The following is a 20,763-nucleotide window of genomic DNA, read 5'->3' on the forward strand; positions in this document are numbered from 1 at the left end:
ATCCCCCTAGTTTCAATGCTACTGCCTGCAAGACTTTAGATTTGGTGCTATATTCCAGGAAATCCCACGGACTGCATATCACACAAAATACTGTACTTGGCAGCTTTTGGATCCTTATCTGTGACCATTTGCATCGACTCTACACCAGGGACAGTTTGCTCACTGCATCAGCAGCTGCCCTCTTGACAAACAAGCTGCCCGATTAACAAAAGCCTTCATGGTGCTATTGCACACTCTTACAGGATGGGTACTCAGACGCCATGACGCCCCATCGTGCTGGCAGGGATCCACACGTCAGAGCCAGAGAACGGCGGTGAGGACGGTTGGTCATGGCGTGCCATGCGGATTCTCCCAGGAAGCCTGAGCGAGCTGGTAGCCCGCTCCCTGATGATGGCAATGTAAATAGCTCTGTTCTCACCCCTACATCTGAATATCGCTGGCCTGGAACGGGCACCGCCCCAGGGCATTTAACACCTTGGGTTAAGGGGCCATGTTGTTTACAATGGGAATCCCTAACAGTCAGACACACACATACACACATACATAATCTCACACCTAAACTACCCACTAATGTGGTACCACTGTCTGCTCAGGGCAAGCAAAAGAGTTACTAATAACTACAGAAATATATTTTTATAAAGCAATCTCTCAATCACAGCGCTCACAGAGTCCTCAGATGGGTTTTAAAATTATAAAAAGCTAATTGAGAGTACTGAATGGGACTTACCAGGTGGCCTTGAAGCGGCACTCTAAGCTTTAAACCGTGGGCGAGAGAAAGAAAAGCGGCAGATACACAAAATCATTCTATGGGCCCATAGCCACTGTTGTCAAAAGGCTGTCACACACGCTGCAGGAGCTGCCCCAAGGCTGCGCTGCACCTGTGACGGCATCGTGCTTCGCATGCTGCCAGCCCTGTCTCCACCATCGCCAGCAGTTTGCCTTCCTGACGGGCTTGGCGTTCAGCGCACACACACACACACACACACACACAGTGCGGACAGCGGATCAAACATTAACCCGACTGCCTCCAAACCCGAGCCACTGAGATTACTCTCCTTACATATCCAGCTTATTCACAGATAGAACCCTTAACATGCCTTGACATTAGCTTACCCTTAAAATGCCAAACATTACTTTACACTGTTAGATTACAAACAACACTGCCATGTTGATCTGGGCTGCTGGAAAATAATGAGGTTGTATAATGAGGAAGCCTCCATTCAGGTCTATTGCTTTGACGGAGAACATCTGAAATATGTGACTGTAGCAGTTCATAAGAGATTTATAGGTTTACTGTTTCACAGTCAATATAATATAATGAAAACTGTAAAGAAGTGATATGAAACACATAATGTATCACAACACTGCAATAAACCTACAGAAACAGCTCACAGAGATCGGGCAGCACTGTCAGTAAACAATCCAAAGCAGGCTTCTCTCTGGTAGGCATGGCAGATGTTACACCATGGGGCATCATACTCCACACGTAAATCAGAGCCTCAGTCTCTACTATGCTCCAATGCATCCTTTTAATGGACGGGTTTCCGCTTTGCAGGATGCAAACCTTTTGAAGAACAAGGATCTGCCACCAGCTTCCTACAGGAAGATGAAAGCTTCGGACTGAAAGCAGTTTGCCTCATGACTCCATTCTCGAGTACTAAAATCATAAACATCCAGCTAGTTTAAACCGGTGGAAAATTAAGGCAACCTGCTCACAAAGACTTACGTTCATGCCTTTGTAGTTCTATACAGGCACCAAACAAAACTCCAGTGGGATGAGGGGCGGTTTCTAGAAAAACAACAGATCCACCTGTATAGAGCAGTGCCGCATTCACGGCGGACGTCCTGTGTCAACATTCTCCCAGTTTAAACATGCAAATGCGACTGGGTCAATGTTTCATTTACCGAGTGTTGGGTATTGCCGGATAATGGGAGTGGGGGAGGGGGGGGGGGGGGGGGTGAAGCAGGGCGAGTCTATTTAAAGAGGATCAGACAGAAGGTGCAGTTGTAAAAACAGCCACCAAAGAGCTTCAGCTGACGTCTGACGTCTGTTGAGGCTGCAGTGGGACTCCACTGCCAACTGAACAGCCACAGCACATGGAAACTTTTCATTCAAATCTCCAGAGTCAGCATTCGCTCCATGCAAAGGGAGCTTGTCCTGAACACACATCATTTAGGGGCAGTTTACAGCTGTACTCTACTGCTGTATCCCCCATCCGAACCCTTATATTTCACTACTTAGTTCAGGCCATGACTCATTACTCTTGTGATCAGTGCTCCTGGTGTAACATGAGCAGGGGGTCAGAGCCCTCCATCTGCCCTTGGTTTCGGACCCATAAGTCTATACTTCATTCTCTGCAAAGACACGCAGCATTTGCATAATGGCAGCACCTGCACCTGAGACACTGAAAGTGTTTCGGTGAAATAGCCATGAGTGCCTGGTTACCCCAGGCAACAGCTCAGCCCCCTAGATGTGCTGCTTTATCTTGACAAACCAGAATCAAGAGAGGTGTCTTTAAAACACAATCATTAGGGACCAAAAACAGCTTTTAAACAACACAAAGAGGGTAATGTGGAGTGGCTCCCCCCGGATGGCTGGAGGGCGTAATCTGCTGATAAAAGGTCTCTGTTAATTGGTTCTGAGCATTAACTGTGATCCAAGCCCTTACTTAAGTGAAGGGCTCAGAAACACTCGACAGGAGTCTCCATGCTGACTTTAGGAGCAGCGTTTCACACCCAGCTCAGAATGAAGCCCAAAGCCAGCCCTGCTTCTCGGACTGAGCACCTGGGACCTGGCCTGCTCATTATGACATCATACATTGCAGCACGCTGGTACCATCGGCCCTGCGCTTCATCAAGTAAATAGACAAATAAACCTGCAAATTAATTATCTTTATGGTCAAATTAAATTAATGTTAAAGCTTTCTTCCTGTCTGAACACATCGTTACCCCAGTAAGGTCTTGTTACGTTCAGCATGAGAGATATTTTTCTATCTAAAGGCACGCCAGTGTAAATCTGCTAAAAGCTTACTACTGAGATGGCATCACCAGAGCTTTTACAAAGCAGTCACGAGATCAAATAACACCTCAGATTTCCTCACAGAGTAAATACAGCAAAATGTTCTGTGGGCTCATAAACTTTTTACTATCTTGGTGCCCACACACATTGAACTGTTCCCCCCCAGCAAAAGACTACAACTTTTTCCTTCCAATAAACACAGTTGGACAATTAAGGAAGGAGAGCAACGCACACTCACCATCTGAGAGCGACTCTTGGGGCATCCATTGATATCCTCAATCTTCTCATTGGCTGGAGAAACACAGGGAGAGAGAGAGGCAGAGAGAGCTTCCTTTAGCAGACACGCTCATGGTTAATCCTCAGGAGCCTCAGTGCAGTAAAGGGACAGGCCCGGGTGCTGCCCAGCAGGGCTGAAACCCAATCTCATCGAAGCAAGCGAACTGGCCTGACCACTCTCTCAGTGTGCTTCTAGGGGGCTATTCTCGTGCTCCCCTCCCCTCCCCTCACCGGCACCGGCACAGAGGGCCAGCCCACAGCAGCTGAAATGCAGCCAGCTTCTCCGACCGACAACTGCACAGCCAGCAGCGCCTGCCCTGCCCGGTGCCCCAGCCCCTGGCAGCCTCCCATTCCCACAATGCCACCTATGCTGTGGGGGAAAAAACAGCCTTATCCTGGTGACCACACACACACACACACACACACACACACACACACACACACACACACATACACACACACACACACGCACACACGTCTGAGTCTTTCCAGTGTTTGGCTGAGATGCAGACACATGTGTGTGTGTGTGCGTGTGTGTGTGTGTGTGTGTGAGCGCGTGCAGCCGGGAAGCTGCCATCACGGGGAAGAGGCTGCCATCGGGTGGACAGAAAGCTCAGCCATCAGCCATGTGCGGCCACTTAATATAGAAACAGTGACTTTCAAGCAGGAGCATCGCAACACCATCAAACTCAGAAAAAGCCTATGAAGCAGGCCTCTCCGATGTGGGGGCTGTTCTGCTGCTTTATGACAAGGGGGAGAGGAACGAGGCACCTGATGGAGCTCTGTGTGGCGGCGCTGGCCAGCACAGCAGGGGGAACCCCGTTTTAGCTTCTGGATTTTCCCCGCATCTATTCATTACAGCTAAATAAGAGGCTGGAGTAGATAATTACAAGCTGCATTACTGTATCTCGCTTCCACCCAGTGAGCAAGAATCCGCCAGAAAACATTAAAGTTCACATAACGATCATACAAAGAAAATGAGAGTGCTGGGGAAGAGTACCCCACGACAGCGCCAAATTAGGCTGTCCCTCTGAAGCTGTCACATTTCAGGTGAGAAAAGGCTGGGTGCCATATTTCATCCAGCAGTGAGTTGCCTGGGCTGGCGGAGGGCGGAGGAGACTGCTCATGGGAGACCAGCAGAGGAGGCTGCTCATGGGAGACCAGCAGAGGAGGCTGCTCATGGGAGACCAGCAGAGGAGGCTGCTCATGGAAGACCAGCAGAGGAGGCTGCTCATGGGAGACCAGCAGAGGAGGATGCTCATGGAAGACCAGCAGAGAAGGCTGCTCATGGGAGACCAGCAGAGGAGGCTGCTCCTGGAGACCAGCAGAGGAGGCTGCTCATGGGAGACCAGCAGAGGAGGCTGCTCATGGGAGACCAGCAGAGGAGGCTGCTCATGGGAGACCAGAAGAGGAGGCTGCTCATGGGAGACCAGCAAAGGAGGCTGCTCATGGGAGACCAGCAAAGGAGGCTGCTCATGGGAGACCAGCAAAGGAGGCTGCTCCAGGGAGACCAGCTCTACCTCCTCTCTCTGAAAGTTTTGAGAAGGGGCCTAAAGCCTGGGGGGAGGTTGTGTAAAGACAGGTGGCTGATCAGGCAGCACCATCCATTGTCTGGGTTACACTGTTCAGCAGCCTGATGTGTGGATGCAGCATGACCAAAAAGGTGGAATTGAACATGCCTGCAGTAAACAATATAAGCTAAGTGCTAAACCTGCTACACATACGACCCTTTTGAATATGCTGTTTCCATCGGTTATGCCTGAATAAAACACAGGCTTGTCATAGTTCATTGTTATGCAATTATAAAAGTTAACAATGATCTCACCTAATTAAAGCATGTAATATGTAAAAAATATATATATTTTTCAAGTCTGGCAGCCATTATTATTCATTGGTTGTTGTGAATTAATATTTCAATTTACTGGAGATCTGAACAATAGAAAATAATGTTTCTAAATACATTTTTGAACATCAGCAGCCTAATTTTCTCAGGTTCTAATGCCTATTCCCACAAACCCGCAGGAGACCTTCTAGAGTGAGAAGACAAAGCTCTTCCATAAAGGACCTGACAAATGTAAAGTTCAAATAGCAACAATCCTCCTGTGCTATAAAGCCTGGTGAGAAGCTTTCTTACCCACGACCTGGATGATTTCGGCCAACAGAACCCCATCGGTGACATCTTGCTGCAAGTCCTTGATCAGGCGCTTGTGGCCGGATTTGGCCAAGTAATGATTGGCCCAGTCCGTGTAAATCTGTTAAAAACACAAATAAAAATCAACATTCCTTGCACGCAGAGGGGAGAATCCATTCATGAATGTCATGGTGAAAATGTTGCGAAAACACAAAGCAGCAGAACATCTCTTTTAGTGAACGAACAAATACTTTAAATATTGCCAGTATGAAAGTAGTATCTCGCAGGCTTGCTTTTCCTAGGTCCAAACCCATATATTGGTGCAGTATTCAAAGTCGGCCATTGTACACAATTGGGGCATTGAAGCCTTGTGATTGCCTTATTCAGATGAGATTCCTCACATTAAAGCTTAAGACAGACTGGGCTTTCACTGGCTGAGAGGACTTGAATGTTGTGTCTGAATAATCTCAATGGGCTGGCTGATAATTGGGCGCTTAGAATGGGTTAGCGTTCATTTTCGCATCTCATTATCTTGAGGCCTGTCGGCAAACAGCAGACCGTTAAGGACAAATAACTTATGAGATTATTGAGATAAATACAGAGCGGCCTGGCTATACCCTGTTCTTTCCCAAATCACTGTGACTAAGGACGGGAATTGCTAGTGAGTACTTCTGCACACAGCAAAAAATAAATCATATAACTAGCAAAGCCGAGAGACAATTTGGATTTTTTAAGATCTAAAAGCATGAGAGCAACAGCTACAGGAAAAAAAGAGAAAGACAAAAACGGAACAATTACCTTTCCTTCTCAATTGTAAAGTTCTTGTTAAAAATCCAGTTTGAAAACAAACCTTAAAAGCCATTAATTCACTGAACTGAAATAGCCCCTCTTCAAATAGGTTATCCTGCTCAGGGTCAACCGGGTCGGGAGCCAATCCCAGGCAGCACAGGGCACAGGGCCCAAGGCTGGGGTACAGCCCAGACAGAAGGACAGCACATCGCAGGGAACACAGACACGACCACACACTACGGCCGATTTAGAGATACCTATTAGCATTGCATTAACGGAATGTTTCTGGACATGACATAAAGAAATCACACAGAAAATAGAGATTAAATTCAAACCCAAATTCCAGAGGTGTAAGGATGGATGCTTGGGGGGAGGCTTCTGTGGGTTCCTGCCCCTTTGGCCCAAAAGAATGAAAAGTGTCCCCCTTTTGAGGTCCTCAGTGCCCATTCTCAATCCCACCCGTCGAGCATCTGCCCTTCAGAAAGTCTCTGCATGGTACTAGGTGTGAGTTACCCACTAAGCTACCGTGCCGCCCCCATGCTCACCCCAATGATTTAACTAGAGATGGGGGCTGTCAGGATGACAGATCTGTATTCCACAGACAGCCCCATCACCTGCTCCGCCCAACTAATCCATACTTACCCCCCACATGCCAACCTGTACAATTTATACAAGTACTGGAAATCTGAGAGCCAATAAATGTGTTTTTACTGGGGCTGTGAATTGATTTTGAAAAATTACCTAATTAATCACAGTTTTCTGTGATTAATCATGATTAATGGGACTTAACATTGAAACCTACAATCGCAAATATTTACACATTGAACCCCTAGATTAATGCAGAAATACCAAGGGAGTATATACAGCCATGGTGAGTGAACCGACTATTTGCATTTTGAGTCCTGCAACAAAGAATGCCCACCAGACAAAACATTAGGTATGTTCTTATTTAAATTTTCAATAGATCATCATGTGACATTTCACAATATCAATGCATAAACTACCCTAAACCCATTATTTTATCAGGTTTTTATGTCCCAGGCTTCCTATACATTAGCTCTGGGGCAGAGGGGCCCTAAAAACGTGGAATATAATTGGATTTTGGTTGGGGGCCCAACATAATATGCTTTCATGGGGTCCAAAATCTCCAGTGGCACCCCTGCATTAGCCAACTAGTCCTGAAAAAAAGTCAAAGGATTTGTTAAATTTTATGCTATGCTGGGAATTCTATTTATTAACAAGGTTTGCCAGTATATAATCATAAAAGTTTCTAATGTAACTTTTAAATAAACATTAGTTGTTATCGTTAGACAGTAACTACAGCAAACACATCGTAAAAGTGAATGGAAGTTTGGCAGCCAAAATGTTCACAAGGCCCAGAACACGAATTCTCAGTGGGCAATCCTGGCCAGAGACTAAGTGCACGTAAACACTCTCTTGGAAGGAGGTAGGAGTCGAGTCTTTGCACTCTTTCAAAGTAAGAGCCTCCCATCATGCCGAGGAGAGGAGTGCACTAAAGGAGGCTTTACTGGGTGAGAGTGAAGCAGGCAGAGAAAGTTCCAGAACGGCATTATGGGGTCGTACCATGCAATGTCAAATACAGCAAGCCACGTCAGTGGTGTGAACTAACATATAACAGATACTCTGTGTCCAGGGTGTACGGGTAGTGCTGAAAGAGTGATGAGAATTTATGAAGAGTGATACAAAAAGGGATAGAGATTGTTTCTGCCTGTTCTTCTCCCTTTAGGAGCAAAGATAACCCCTCCCCCCTGTTAACAACGCCTATGCCCATCCCCTTTAGCCCTGCCCCTCCATCTCTGCCCCCCTCCCCAACTCACTCCCTTGCTCCCCTCCCCTCCCCTTTTTAAGGTGCAGCGAAATGGCATCAGCTATGCGGGTGGCTGCTAATATTTATGCCCCCAGGAGTGTGTCATTTAGTTTCAATTCAAGTGCTGCTGCAAATAATGCAATACAATTACAGACCACAGATTGGAGAACCTGCCAGTCCATTTCCAGTGTCAACGCCATAACATCCAGCAGGGTGAAAAAAACCAAGGATTACAATAGCTGAGAGAGCGGAGGCTCCCTGGGGAGCAAAGAGTGTCTGGCTCCCCTGCTTCCGTCTGCAGCTTGGAGCAACCGAGGGCCACCAGTCCCCTTAACCCCTTAACAGCAACACCAAGTGCTGAATTCATTTCCCCAGAAGCCCTGAATCTAACTTAATAATCCTGTGGCTGCCCACAAGGCCCCCAGATGCTGTTCCTGTTTTGCTTGATGATCTGATGTTTCTGTAAATCAAATTTGGAGGCAGCTCTCTCTCACTCAGAAGCCCCCCCACCCCCCAGCCCCTCCACCTCAATAATACTCCCCCATCACGCTCACTCCCCCTCCCCAGCCCCTGTATTACATTCACACATACAAGTAAGGCTCAGTGTGGGAATCATTTACGCCAGCCTACATGTTGCTCCTGGCAATTTTGTCTGATGTTTTATCACTCTGCCACATATGTAAAGGACATCAAAGTTTTGTCAGCTGCTTCACTGTGGCAGGATGGACACATAGATTACCATCAGTCCTGTGGGAACAGCACTCTTCTCCAGTAAAGGACCGGAACATCTACCCATTGTAAATTACTGCCACTAACCTTAACAAGCATCTCAGTGCAGGTGCCATTCATGTGTGGAAGTCATTCAAGCATATGACCCTGAGAAGCCGGCTGTTTGCATCCTGGGGACCGTCATGTAATGGAAAAACACTACAATGGCACGCTATTCTTCTTCACCATAACTGAATGCGTCGTGTGGATTTATATTCACAGAACTGTGCTAAGATTTCCCCACTGTGCCCCCAACATTTTCCAAGTGGATTCATTAAGCACATACCTGATGCCTCTTGTATTCTCCTGACCTGTGAATAATATCCGCTCATGGCAACTAAATAGATTAGAATGCGAGTCAAATTTGACCCACAGATTAATTTGACCTTATGAAATTAAATCAACAGGACAGAATTTTGTCACATCTGTTAATGATCACTGAGGAATACTGTGCCACTCGGTGCAGATGGTGGCAGTGGAAGCTAATTGATGGATGACCCTCTCTATAGACAACATGTAGATGCTAGCAGTGATGGATGAGCTGAGGTCAAGTTCTGACCAATAGAAACTGCCCTACTTGTGGTAGAACTACATCTGGCTTAGCTCTGTCATAGTCAGAGGGGAGGGGATTATCACCACCTCACACTTTAGTTACACTCAGGTCTAAATAAAATCTACAGATACATAATATGTGCCAAAAAACACGACATTACAAGAACAATTCAATTTCACTGTTTATATGTATTTGCAATTCTGTGATACAGACAAACACAATGCAAAGAACAAACAGACAGGGCAAGGAGCCATACCCTGTCCTTCACAATGGCTCGAGAAATATGAATCAAAGGCTCAGAGAGGGTTTAACCACGGGTGATATGATGCCATTTTGGAATTATGTCAATGTGATATTATGTCACGGATCCTTCAACTAGCAGCCAAAGCCACAGAAAAATCCAGACCAAAAAAAAAGAAACTGTGATTTTGGAGGAAATTTTCCTATGCTAATTTCAGAATACTTTCTATACGCAAAATGAAGAGACCTTAATTTCTTGAATATCAGAAAAGATGACTAAAGGTGAGATCATCTTAGTGCGTGAACAGACAGCTTGATGAGACTGGCCAGGATTTCAGTTCACTTGCAAACACAATTATTTAACACCATGAGTAATATAATACAGTAATATGATCTTACATGCATAACTAAACTGCATAACTAGCACATTAAATAATACATTACTAAACATATGAGGACACAATAAGGCCCCAGGAGCATTCTGCACCCAAATCATTCTATTATTAGATACTAAAAGTCAGAGTTCAGGGCCACAACAAAATTTAGAAAGTGACCACATTATATCAATAATCATCAAATAAGAAAACAGAGGAAAATAAGAAAACCCACAGAAATGCAGAGAATCCCACATAGGCTGATGTCTCACTTACCCCTGAGATGGCAAAAACAACAGTGTGAAAAGTTCAGGGATTTCTAGAGGGCTGGACTTTGCATCAGTTTGGACTTTGCATCTATTTTTAATTTGTTTTATTATTTTTTTTTATCATGTAACACCTTAATTACCCTTTGTGTGCATGCACTGTTCAAAGAGGGATAATTAGATCTATGTCTGGCAAATGGTCCATATCAGCTTGTTTTTCCAGAACAGGAAACGTCTCTTACAGGTTAAAAATAAATGCACTTTAATGAGTAAACCCTCCCAAAACCTCCGGAACACAGAGACCTTTTAAAAAATTGAGCTATTAATGCACATTTTGGGTTTATCTATTTAAAGCTATTACTAGAATTAAAAATGCCCAATTTCTCCAAACAGGTGTGGAAGCCCTGAAAGCACTGGAAGGTGTTGTGGCCCAGACCCGCCAGATAGAGCAGCAGAGGCCTCTGGGAAGGATAAACAGCCAAAGGTCACCTATCATGGAAGAGGGCAGGGCAGGGCAGGGCAGGGGGAATGGGCCAAGGACAGCATGCTGTTTTTACTGCAGGGTTTTCCCACGAGCTGGTCCACAGGGTCAACAAGCAAACAACTGAGAGCCAGCGATCCCCAAGGCATCACAGTGAATATTTATAGGATCGTGTCAGTCGGCTGGCATGTAGCGGGAAGCAGAGAATGCAGTCGGGAGGCTTGGGCCTCCCTGACACGCTGCTAGACAGAAACAAAAAAAAAACACCAACACCTGCAGAGACCAACCCCTGCCCCCCCTCCCCCAAAAGGCAGGAACCATCTGCTCCATGTAGCCATACAATAAGGACATGCCAGCGATAAATTTATAAGAATGTGATACTCTGACAGCTCTGCTTTGGCTAATGAGAGCAAGGCTCAACCAGGCTGTTGTGCAGGAGATTAAAGACCATTACTGGTCCTGATTACTACTAATCCCGACAGCTGTCAGCCTGGCTCCTGCAACACACCCAGAATTACTCTGCTGCGGCTGCCCAAAAGCCCAGCTCCCTCAAGCCTTGTCAGCTACAGCATGTCCAGGAGGACCAGAGTAACAGAGATGGTCGACCCACATTCATCAGTGATTAGTCTAGAGATGGGAAAGGAGTTCAACCAAGGCACCGCACAAACAAAATAAACAGATAAATAAAATTTCTCTTAGCTTGTTCTTAACTTTCAGAATTTCTCTATTCTCACGCAATGTGAAAAGCACTTTTTTTCAAAAGACTCTCCATTCATTTCTATGGGGAAAACATGACGACCTTAACCCCTACCCAGGCCTAACCTTAACCATAAGTAACCAAACAAAAAAGACTTTTGGCATTTAAAATTTTTTGATTTTACACCTCAAAATAACAGGTTTTTATCACATAATTCACACACACGCACACACACACACACACACACGCACACACACACGCACACACACACGCACATATACATTCTGCACTCACATCAGTGTACACCAACTGTTGTATGAAGCTCAGTGTCCCAGTCAGAGGCAGGTCCACTGTCTGCGACTAACAGGGTCTTTAATGACAGAATACGAGACGTCAACTGAAAGTTGCAGACCAGAGGTCAGAGGTTGAGGGTCAAGCTCAGCCTTGGAGGTCTCCCTTCCACCCAGTGCAGCTTTCACATCACCCCTGAGTCTCTGTCAATGTGAAAAAACCAACGGAATCATGCTGTGTGGTTCTTAATTGTAAATTAATTTGGGGATTCACTGCGTTTATTTGTTATCGTACGTTGTAATGATAGGTGCAATTAATTGCGATTAATCACAGAAAACTGTGCAATTAATTAGGTAATTTTTAAAATTAAATCACAGCCCTGATATATAGCCAAACCGTGAGCCATTATGCTGCCAGCCTATCAGGGGAGAGATGCATGACAAAACAGACATACAAAGAGGCCTCTCATTGTTTCCACACAGCGACACAAAATCCACAGTAAGCCTATTACAGCATGGCACACAGAGGGCACGCTGGAGTCAGATTAGCATGGGCCACACTGCTCAGTACCATTAAACAGTAAATAGCCTAGTAAGTGAAGCCAGTGCTGACAGTCAGATGAGAAGCGGTTTGACCTCTCTCTCTTTCTCTCTCTCTCTCTCTCTCTCTCTCTCTCTCTCTCTCTCTCTCTCTCGTCATCCCTGCCCATTTGCAGCTCTTCAGCAAGATGAGAAGCAGTTTGGCCTCTTTCGCCCTTTCTCTCCTTCCCTCTCGCTCTCTGTCCCTCCCTCTCTCTCTCCGTCTCTCCCCCCCAGCCCCCGTCATCCCTGCCCATTTGCAGCTCTTCAGCCAGATCTCCCGCAGTAGTTACCAGCTTCATAGTGACACTCTTCTGCTCCCATCTCCACAGCTTGATGCTCATGTTGCTCAGTGCCCTGCCCAGGCCATCGGCAGCTGGTACATCTCCCCGTCTGTGCAGAGGGTCACCACTGCTGCTGCCGCTGCTGCCGCTGAGCTGGGTCTGCGATGTCTAACCTCCACGCTGGGGAGCAGCGCCAAGTCAAACAGGCCATGAGGGAGGGAAGCCCAAGCAGGGTGAAATTGAAGGCGAGGAGGCCCTCCCATCCCCTCCTCCCCTCCCTGCCAAAACCTCATCTAACCAATCAAATGTAGGGTCTTCATTCCAATGGGCCACTCACACTGAGCCCAGAGACAGCAGGGGACTTCTTATAACCTCTTGCCCTGTAAAGAGCCTCTTCATGTCCCTGGATGAGTGAGAATGAAAAGGGCGAAAAAGGCGGAGCAGCAGTTAGCCTGCCAGCCCACTTTGGGAGCCCTGCTGCTACCTTCCTGGCCGGCTGTTCCCCTGACCCCCCCCCCAGGCCTCACCGCATCACCACGAGCGGAGCTTTTGGGAGAGCGATGCGATGTGGCCTGTGGCGAACACGGCGCAGGGGGACGGCACAGGAAGTGCGCACAGAGGGGCTCGTGTGCGTGCGCTCAAAACCCCCAAACCCCAAATTACAAGCTGAGGCTGAAGATGGGCCAGGCCGGAGCCTGCCATCAGCGCCATGTTCCCATAGCACGCTGGGCTGGGAACCAGAGATCTGCAGGCTTAAAATGGCGTTTAATATGGATATGAGGCACACAGGAGCTACCTGCGGTGAGGAGGACGGGGCAGCCTTTTGGCCGGAGCTGCACGGCAACCCTGTCTTTTTGTCATTCGGGGCCTATAAGGGATCACGTGCAAAGCTCCTTTCAGGAAAGCAGAAAGCATGGAGCGAGGCCCCGCCCCCAAGGGCCATTGTTCCGGAAAAGCCGTGGAGGAGCCTTTCACGGGGGCCCCCAGGCTATTGTATGGTGTAGGGATGACACATGAGCTGGCTGTGGGGGGAGGAGACAGCGTAGCTGGCAGGGGGACCCTCTCAATGACACAGGCACGCTTGGTCAGTAACGATACTCCAAAGTGAACCCCAAAGCATGGCGGCATTGCAGGCAGCCGGCAGAGCAGCCTTTCACACCAGACCTCCATCTGAATCAGCAGCACATCAGCTACAGCAGCTCCTGCTCAGTCACACTCTTATTTCCTGCACTGACGGGAGCCAAGAGCCCCCCCAGCTGTCACCGAGGAGCTCGCTTTCACTCTCGTAACCGCGGGCAGGAACTCAACCACATGCTGTCCTTGCAGAGGAAATTGGTGACATGGACAAGCAGTGTACAGCACAATGACCGCTGAAGCGCATGAGGACCTGCCATCGTGTGCCTCCAACTCATCTCAGTGAGAGTTAAATGTCTTTTTGCTCCAGGTTGGGAGATAAGGCTCATCTGCATTGAACAACAAGCCAAGCAATTTCACAGAGGCTTTACCTGCAGGACCATTCAAATGGACGACTTTCAGTCAAATGCCTCTGGATTCCTGCAATTTGCGTAGAACTTATAATTTAATTCAAGCCCAAACTGATTTCTGTACAAACAGAGAAATAACAAAGAGCATTAACTGTATTTCTGAGAAAGTAAATACTGAGATGCAGAGTCTGTTTGAGTAATGTGTTCTGGATAGACACAATCAACCTTACAAACCAAGCTAACTCAGATGACAGGGCAGAAAGGCTGTCATCACATGTGATCTCCTACCTTGCCCTCTGGTTACCATTTCATTTATCATTTTTCCCCATCAACACACGGTTCCATACACACATTGCACATTCCGGTGGTGGATAGTGATTCTTAAAATGGGGGAAACACAGTGTCAACATCTGGCAGTATGACCAAAACAAGGTCTTTTTTTTCTTGCTTTAGTCGGTCAACTATTTTTATGTAAATTTCACCTTTCTTTCTGTAAAAGCCAATCTACTACCCCACTAGTGCTGCACGATTCTGAAAACATGATTGTGCCAAACATATGACTAATCCAGGACCAGCATATCAACTTCAGAGAACAGAAAGAAAACATTAAATTAGGGTAACCAAAACAACCATACTGTTCAGTACCAAAACTGCCAGTGGGGTACTTTTTTGGTACTTCAGTACTTTCGGGTGGGACTTGAAATGCTTTTTTTGTTGATCGGTATTACAAATAGCTGACCTCTGAAACGCAATACAACCACCGTCTCAGAACTGAGAAAACAACAACAAAGTTCAACATAAATTTGTCACGAACCTGTCTGGGAATGATTTCATCTGCAAGGATGAAAATGATTATGATTGTCTTGGAGAACGCCTGCAAGGGCTCATGTTAAAGAAGCAGAGGTGAAACTTTAAACAGATTTTTAAATGTATGCTTGATAATCTTGAAAAGGAATAATAATTAAAATTGCTAAACTTTTTTTTCCTTTTTAAAAATGTTTTAGTGAAACCTAAACTCCCCATGCTAATAATGTCTGAATACAAAATTGAAAGTAAGAAAAGACTGATCTTAATCTAGCTGACTGGCAAAGTATGAATTACATGCGATGTTGGAATTAATATGGCACATGGTCCTACCCTATAATATACAGCCATGTTTCGATTTCAGTACAAAAAACTGTGATGCCATTCAGCACCAGTACAAGATTTTACACCAGGGGAAAACCAGCACCTTGAAGTATTGTACTTCTGTTACCTGGTGCGCTGGAAAAGTGCCCTTTAAAGAGACTGCAGAATTATGGGACACTTGAGACTCTCTGGGGATGTAGGAGTGCTTGTTTTTATCCAGATCATGTGACACAATGCAGAAGAACCATTGTAATTTAGAAATGAGCCTAAAGAGGCCGTATAGAGGTGTGAATTGAGATTGCATTTTTTTAACGATTAATTGTGCAGGCCTAAACTCTGCCATGCCAGTATGGCTTCTTCTCAGATGATTTGAACCTTTTGGACATATACAGCTTAGCTAGCAAGCGACTACTAAACTAGACTACTAAAAATCAATGAACTTTCACTGAACATTAAACAAACAATAAAACTCAATGATAATGACTTTATTTACAATATTTATAAATATTTACAAATAGTGAAAGACGATATATGAAACAATAAACTGTCGCTCTAGGTTGCAATGAAATGCTTCTGTGCCCCTGCATATGACAGAATCAATGAATTCTGCAAGCCAACACCACTGAAAACATGCAAAACTTGTCAGTAGTGAGCATTAATATTATTGGTAGTTTGTCCTGTCTTGTCGAGATGTCTACCAATCATCATGCAGAAAAGCCTGGCTTCCAGGGGGGTCTAAAATATCTGTCTGCAAGTCTATCTGTCTAACCATTGTTGTCTAAGCAAAAACTATGTATGAAGCTCTCATAAGCTGTATCCCATTTCAGGTGCTGCAGCCTTCTTAAGGGCTGATTTATACTTGATGCTTGCAATGAGTACGGTTACACGTGCTGTCGCTATACAAGTGATGCTGCCACACAGTTTATGTCAATGTGGAGGATTAAAAGCTATATCCACCAGGAGGCAGTGCAAGAAATCATCTTGTTTGGCTCTACTATTTCGAGTCTTATTTGTTTGTCTGTGCCTCCACGAGCTACCAAAGATAAACCTTAACCATATTTGCAAGAAAATGTAGAAAGCATAATATATAATAAACCATAAGTTGTGTGGCTCAGTCCCATAACATCACGCCCGAATTAACCACATTCCAGTACAACTAGCCAGGATAACCATTAGCAATACCACTTCTAGCCAGGTTCCTTGTCAACCATTGTAAGCAATAGCAGTTGATAACATGTAACACTGTATTTTGTGCATTCAAGCACCATGACAACATGTCCACAGATAGAGGTTGGACAATGCTGTGTGTACAACTGATTTAATGACAAATAAATTAGACAGAAGTGCAGTATGATTAGGTAATTGCTACAGCTTTTTACTTTTAATGCATGCATTAGTCATCTTGAATTCTGTGGTTGGGGTTGCAGAGGTTATTCCGACTTTCTGACTTGGAAGTCTGACTTCAGGGGGCATTCCAGTTGAAATTTTGAAGTCAGAAGTTCAAATGGAACGCACCATGTCAACAGACACAAAGCAGTGCTGACAAATGTAATTTGGTTATTCCACATGCACACACAGTGACGACTATGCTGAAATGAAATAAAACGCAGGCCTAATGGAAATAAAACAAAACCGACTAACAACCCCAGAGGTAAAGTGGACAGTTTAAACAAAGAAGTTAAAGAACTATAATTTGAATCATCAGTCTTCAAACTAATCTTAAAAATCAGAAAAAAAACCTGATATGTTATAGTAATGAGTTTGTAAGAATGACCTATACACTAACTTTTGTGTTAACTGTAAATTAATTTGGGGATTCCATGTGTAAATACACTACTATGGAAAAAAGCACTGGGACAGCTGGCCGTTACACCTACAGGAACTTTTATGACTTTCTATTCTAAATCCATAGACATCAATGTGGAGCTGGTCCCCCCTTTGCAGTTATAACAGCTGCCACTCTTTTGGGAAGGCTTTCGGAGTGCGTCTCTAGGAATTTTTGCTTATTCATTCAGAAGAGCATTAGTGAGGTCAGGCACTGATGTGGTATGTGAAGGCCTGGCCTGCAATTTCTGTCATCCCAAAGTTGTTCGATGGGGTTCAGGTCAGGGCTGTGTGTGGTACAATCAAGTTCTTCCACACCAAATTCACCCAGCCATGTCTTTTATAGACCTTGTTTTTTGCACTAGGGCACAGTCATACTGGAACAGGAAAGGACCTTCCCCAGATTATTCCCACAAAACTGAAAGCATACAATTGTGAAAAATGTCTTGACATGTTGAAGCATTAAGAGCTCCCTTCACTGGAACTAAGGGGCCAAGCCCAACCCCTAAAATTCAACCCCACATCATTATCCCTCCTCCACTAAATTTTACAGTTGGGCAGTTAGGCAGTTGATGTTCTTCTGGCATCTGCCAAACCCAGACTTGTCCATCAGACTGCCAGAGAGAGAAGCATGATTCGTCACTCCACAAAACACGTTTCCACTATTTCAAAGTCCAGCGGCGGCACTTAGCATTGCGCTTGGTAATGTGAGACTTGCATGCAGGTGCCTGACCATGAAAACCCATTCTATGGAGCTCCAGGTGCACGATATGCACCTCAGGGCTCAGTGACCCCGGTGTTACTTCACATGGTCTGCTGTTTTGCGGCTGAGCTCTTGTTGTTCCTAAACACTTCCGCTTTGCAATAATGCCACTTACAGTGCACTGTGGAATATCTAGAAGAGAAGAAACTTAATGAACTGACATATTGCAAAGGCGGCATCCTATGACAGTACCATGCATGAATTCACTGAACTCTACAGAACCCATTCTTTCACAAATATTACACCTGTGGCAATGGGTCTGACTGAAACACCTGAATTCAATGATCAAGAGGTGTGTCACAAAACTTTTGTCCATATAGTATATATATGATTGCATGTTTTATTGTTAGGTGCAATTAATGATGATTAATCACAGATAACTGTGTGATTACGTAGTTCTTTTGTATCAGTTCACAGCCATAATATTCACTAATAAGCTTTCATCTATTCTCCAATTAGACAAAGTGTACATGAATCTTCCATAGACTTCCAGTGAAGCACGGCGTTTGTGGGTGTCTATGGTTTCAAAGGGAAAAATAACATATAAGTGAAACAATCGGCTCTGTGGTTCAATTAGTAAGATAGACAAAACATTTTATTGGAAAATAAAATTAATTTATATTGATACATTGACGAATTCAATTCTTTTGGGGGAATCTGTGCTTCAATGCCATCTTAAAGCAATCACGTGTGTCACAATCCCTAGAAAACCATTCTACTCTTTACATAACCTTGATAGGATTTCACACAAGTCACTAAATCCTCTGACACAGATAAAAGATGTGTCCGAACCCCCCCCCCCAAAAAAAAGACGAAATCTAATTCGGCAAAATGGAGAGACGGTGAATGTAAACAGATGTCCTGACTTAACAGGACGTGTTTAACCTCTGTAGAGGTCATCAGCACAATGGACACCCTCATAAAGACCAAAGGAAACCACTGGTTTTGATAAACTGCAACCATATGGCCATTCAGTATATTCACAAGTTCACAAAAACACAAACCATTTATAGGGTTAAAGATGGCGTCGACTTTCCTATAATAAAACAACATTTTATTGAAACAGCCCGTGTCGTGACAGGCCATTAAGCAGCTCTGCATGTAAAGTGTCATTTAAGGAGGAAATATCACACTTTCCTTGTCAAATGGGAAGCAGAGCTTCCACAAAGCCCTCCACAGAAAGCAGACATCAAAATGCAAAAGAAAGTGAGCAGAACATGAAAGAGGGCGTGGGCTGCATTCATCCCCGCTACTGCAGCCACAATCCTCACAGCTTTCAAATGGAGCTTGGAGGAGGAGTCCCATATCCTGCACTGGTGAAGACAGCGTCAGACACTGGGTCACAATGGGCTTATCATGCTGAAGCAGCGGCCCTATGCTCCATGTTCACTCCCGGGCAAAACCCCAGACGGCATGAATGACAAACCTGCAAGCGACATCTAATGCGCAATACGTGCATGATATAGCATCTCCTGCTGCTCCACTGATCGCTCAGAGAGAGCTGCTGGGGGTGTGAAAAGGGATGTGGGTGGTTTTGAAATGGACAGCAGCAAAACACTCAGGGGGGAAGGGGGGCAACAATATGGGGCTATGCACAAAAGATGTCTAATGTGTGCTTGTGAGCACCACATATAACTCTATAGCTCATCTAATGTCATGCATCTCCATGACAACCAGAGCAAACCGCAAGCATCTGCAAGCCTTGGTTCCAGAGTCACACAGACAGGGTGATTCTCCACCCTATGACATCACTGACCTGGCCGTATCCAATAGTGTGACTTCGTCAGAGCACCTGCCCAAGCCTGATTGGGCACCCTGCTGTGCTGGTTAGCAGCCACTCGTCACTCGAGGGCAAGCTGGTGCTTTGCAGAGAGCGCTAACATACTGAGCACTCCACACCCTCTGCACCAGCAGCCAGCCGTCAGGCAGGGCCACTAACAAGATTTAATGGTCTAATTGCATGGTATGAACCGATGAACCGTTAACAGGCAAAATGTAATATAATAAAGAAATTAATTAAAACTAAATAAATGCACTAATTTTTATACCAGTACCTGATAATATAGTTTGTATGATAAGTAATAGCAATCGCTTCAGTTTGCAGCAGATATATATATATATATGTGTGTGTGTGTGTGTGTGTGTGTGTGTGTGCATAGGTATATATTGTTAGTATGTGTTGTATTCCACACCTTTTTACATTTTACATATTTACAGTCCATATATAATTATATTTCTTGAGTAAAACAGACAGTGGCAGACTGAAAATAACATGGCCCTTTATCTTGACAATTCCTATTAAGATAAGGGCCTTATCATACTGACAAATGGGTAAATGGACCCAGCGAATTAGGGTTAGCTGGCTCTCCGGCTCAGACAAAGGGGAAGGTCTGTGACGGTGGCATGTGGCTCAGCCTCATCCCAGGACTCCGCACCACCTTCTGCTTCAGCTTAAAAGGCCAGGACCACAAACTAGGCTGATAAAATCAGAGATTCTCTTGCTGACATGGAGATCTTTCGTAACCAAAACCATCTGGGGAGATTTTTTTAATGACAGAAGCAGTGCTATGTATGCTGATTCTCCAGTGTTTTGACATTCTTCATTCAGCCTTATCCAAATTTAGTTCGTCACCCACATCTGCCCATTTGAGAAAATGGCAAAGTTCCCCTCTACGCCTACTGATTCCAAGCCCTATTTTGCCAGTGCTTGGTTTGCCACTCGTTTTATTGTTGATGGATGAATGCATCTGCAGCAATGCCGGCCTCAGAGTGGAGGAGGAGCAGAGGAGATGGGGCGTTAAAAATCATTCAGCCTCACACAGTCAGCGCGCGCGCACACACACACACACACACACAGGTGCACATACGGGCATGCATACATAAAAGCACACGTGGGCTCAGACACGCTGCACTCCACAGGAGCAGTCTGCACTGGCATCCTTTAGGTGACAGCCTGTCTCGGCATGAATCCTCGGTGACCGTGGGAAAT

The 20,763-nt window shown here is 45.2% G+C and overlaps 1 protein-coding gene across 7 annotated transcripts in view; it reads right to left on the bottom strand.

Annotated features, from left to right (window-relative positions):
* nav2a (neuron navigator 2a) overlaps positions 1-20,763 on the bottom strand; it is a 169,140-nt gene that overhangs the window by 71,945 nt on the left and 76,432 nt on the right. For 5 of the 7 annotated variants that reach the window (XM_072718114.1, XM_023817415.2, XM_023817430.2 and 2 more), the window contains exons 2-3: positions 5,430-5,547; positions 3,258-3,310 (exon numbers count right to left, since the gene is read on the bottom strand). In XM_072718114.1, coding sequence (XP_072574215.1) covers positions 3,258-3,310; positions 5,430-5,547 — 171 coding nt within the window. Of the gene's footprint in view, positions 1-1,726; positions 1,929-3,257; positions 3,311-5,429; positions 5,548-12,584; positions 12,808-20,763 lie in introns of those variants that run through there. The other 2 variants (XM_072718115.1, XM_072718116.1) reach the window with 2 other exon arrangements.

The sequence above is a fragment of the Paramormyrops kingsleyae genome, chromosome 11 (assembly GCF_048594095.1).
Source record: "Paramormyrops kingsleyae isolate MSU_618 chromosome 11, PKINGS_0.4, whole genome shotgun sequence".
Classification (NCBI taxonomy): Eukaryota; Metazoa; Chordata; class Actinopteri; order Osteoglossiformes; family Mormyridae; genus Paramormyrops; species Paramormyrops kingsleyae.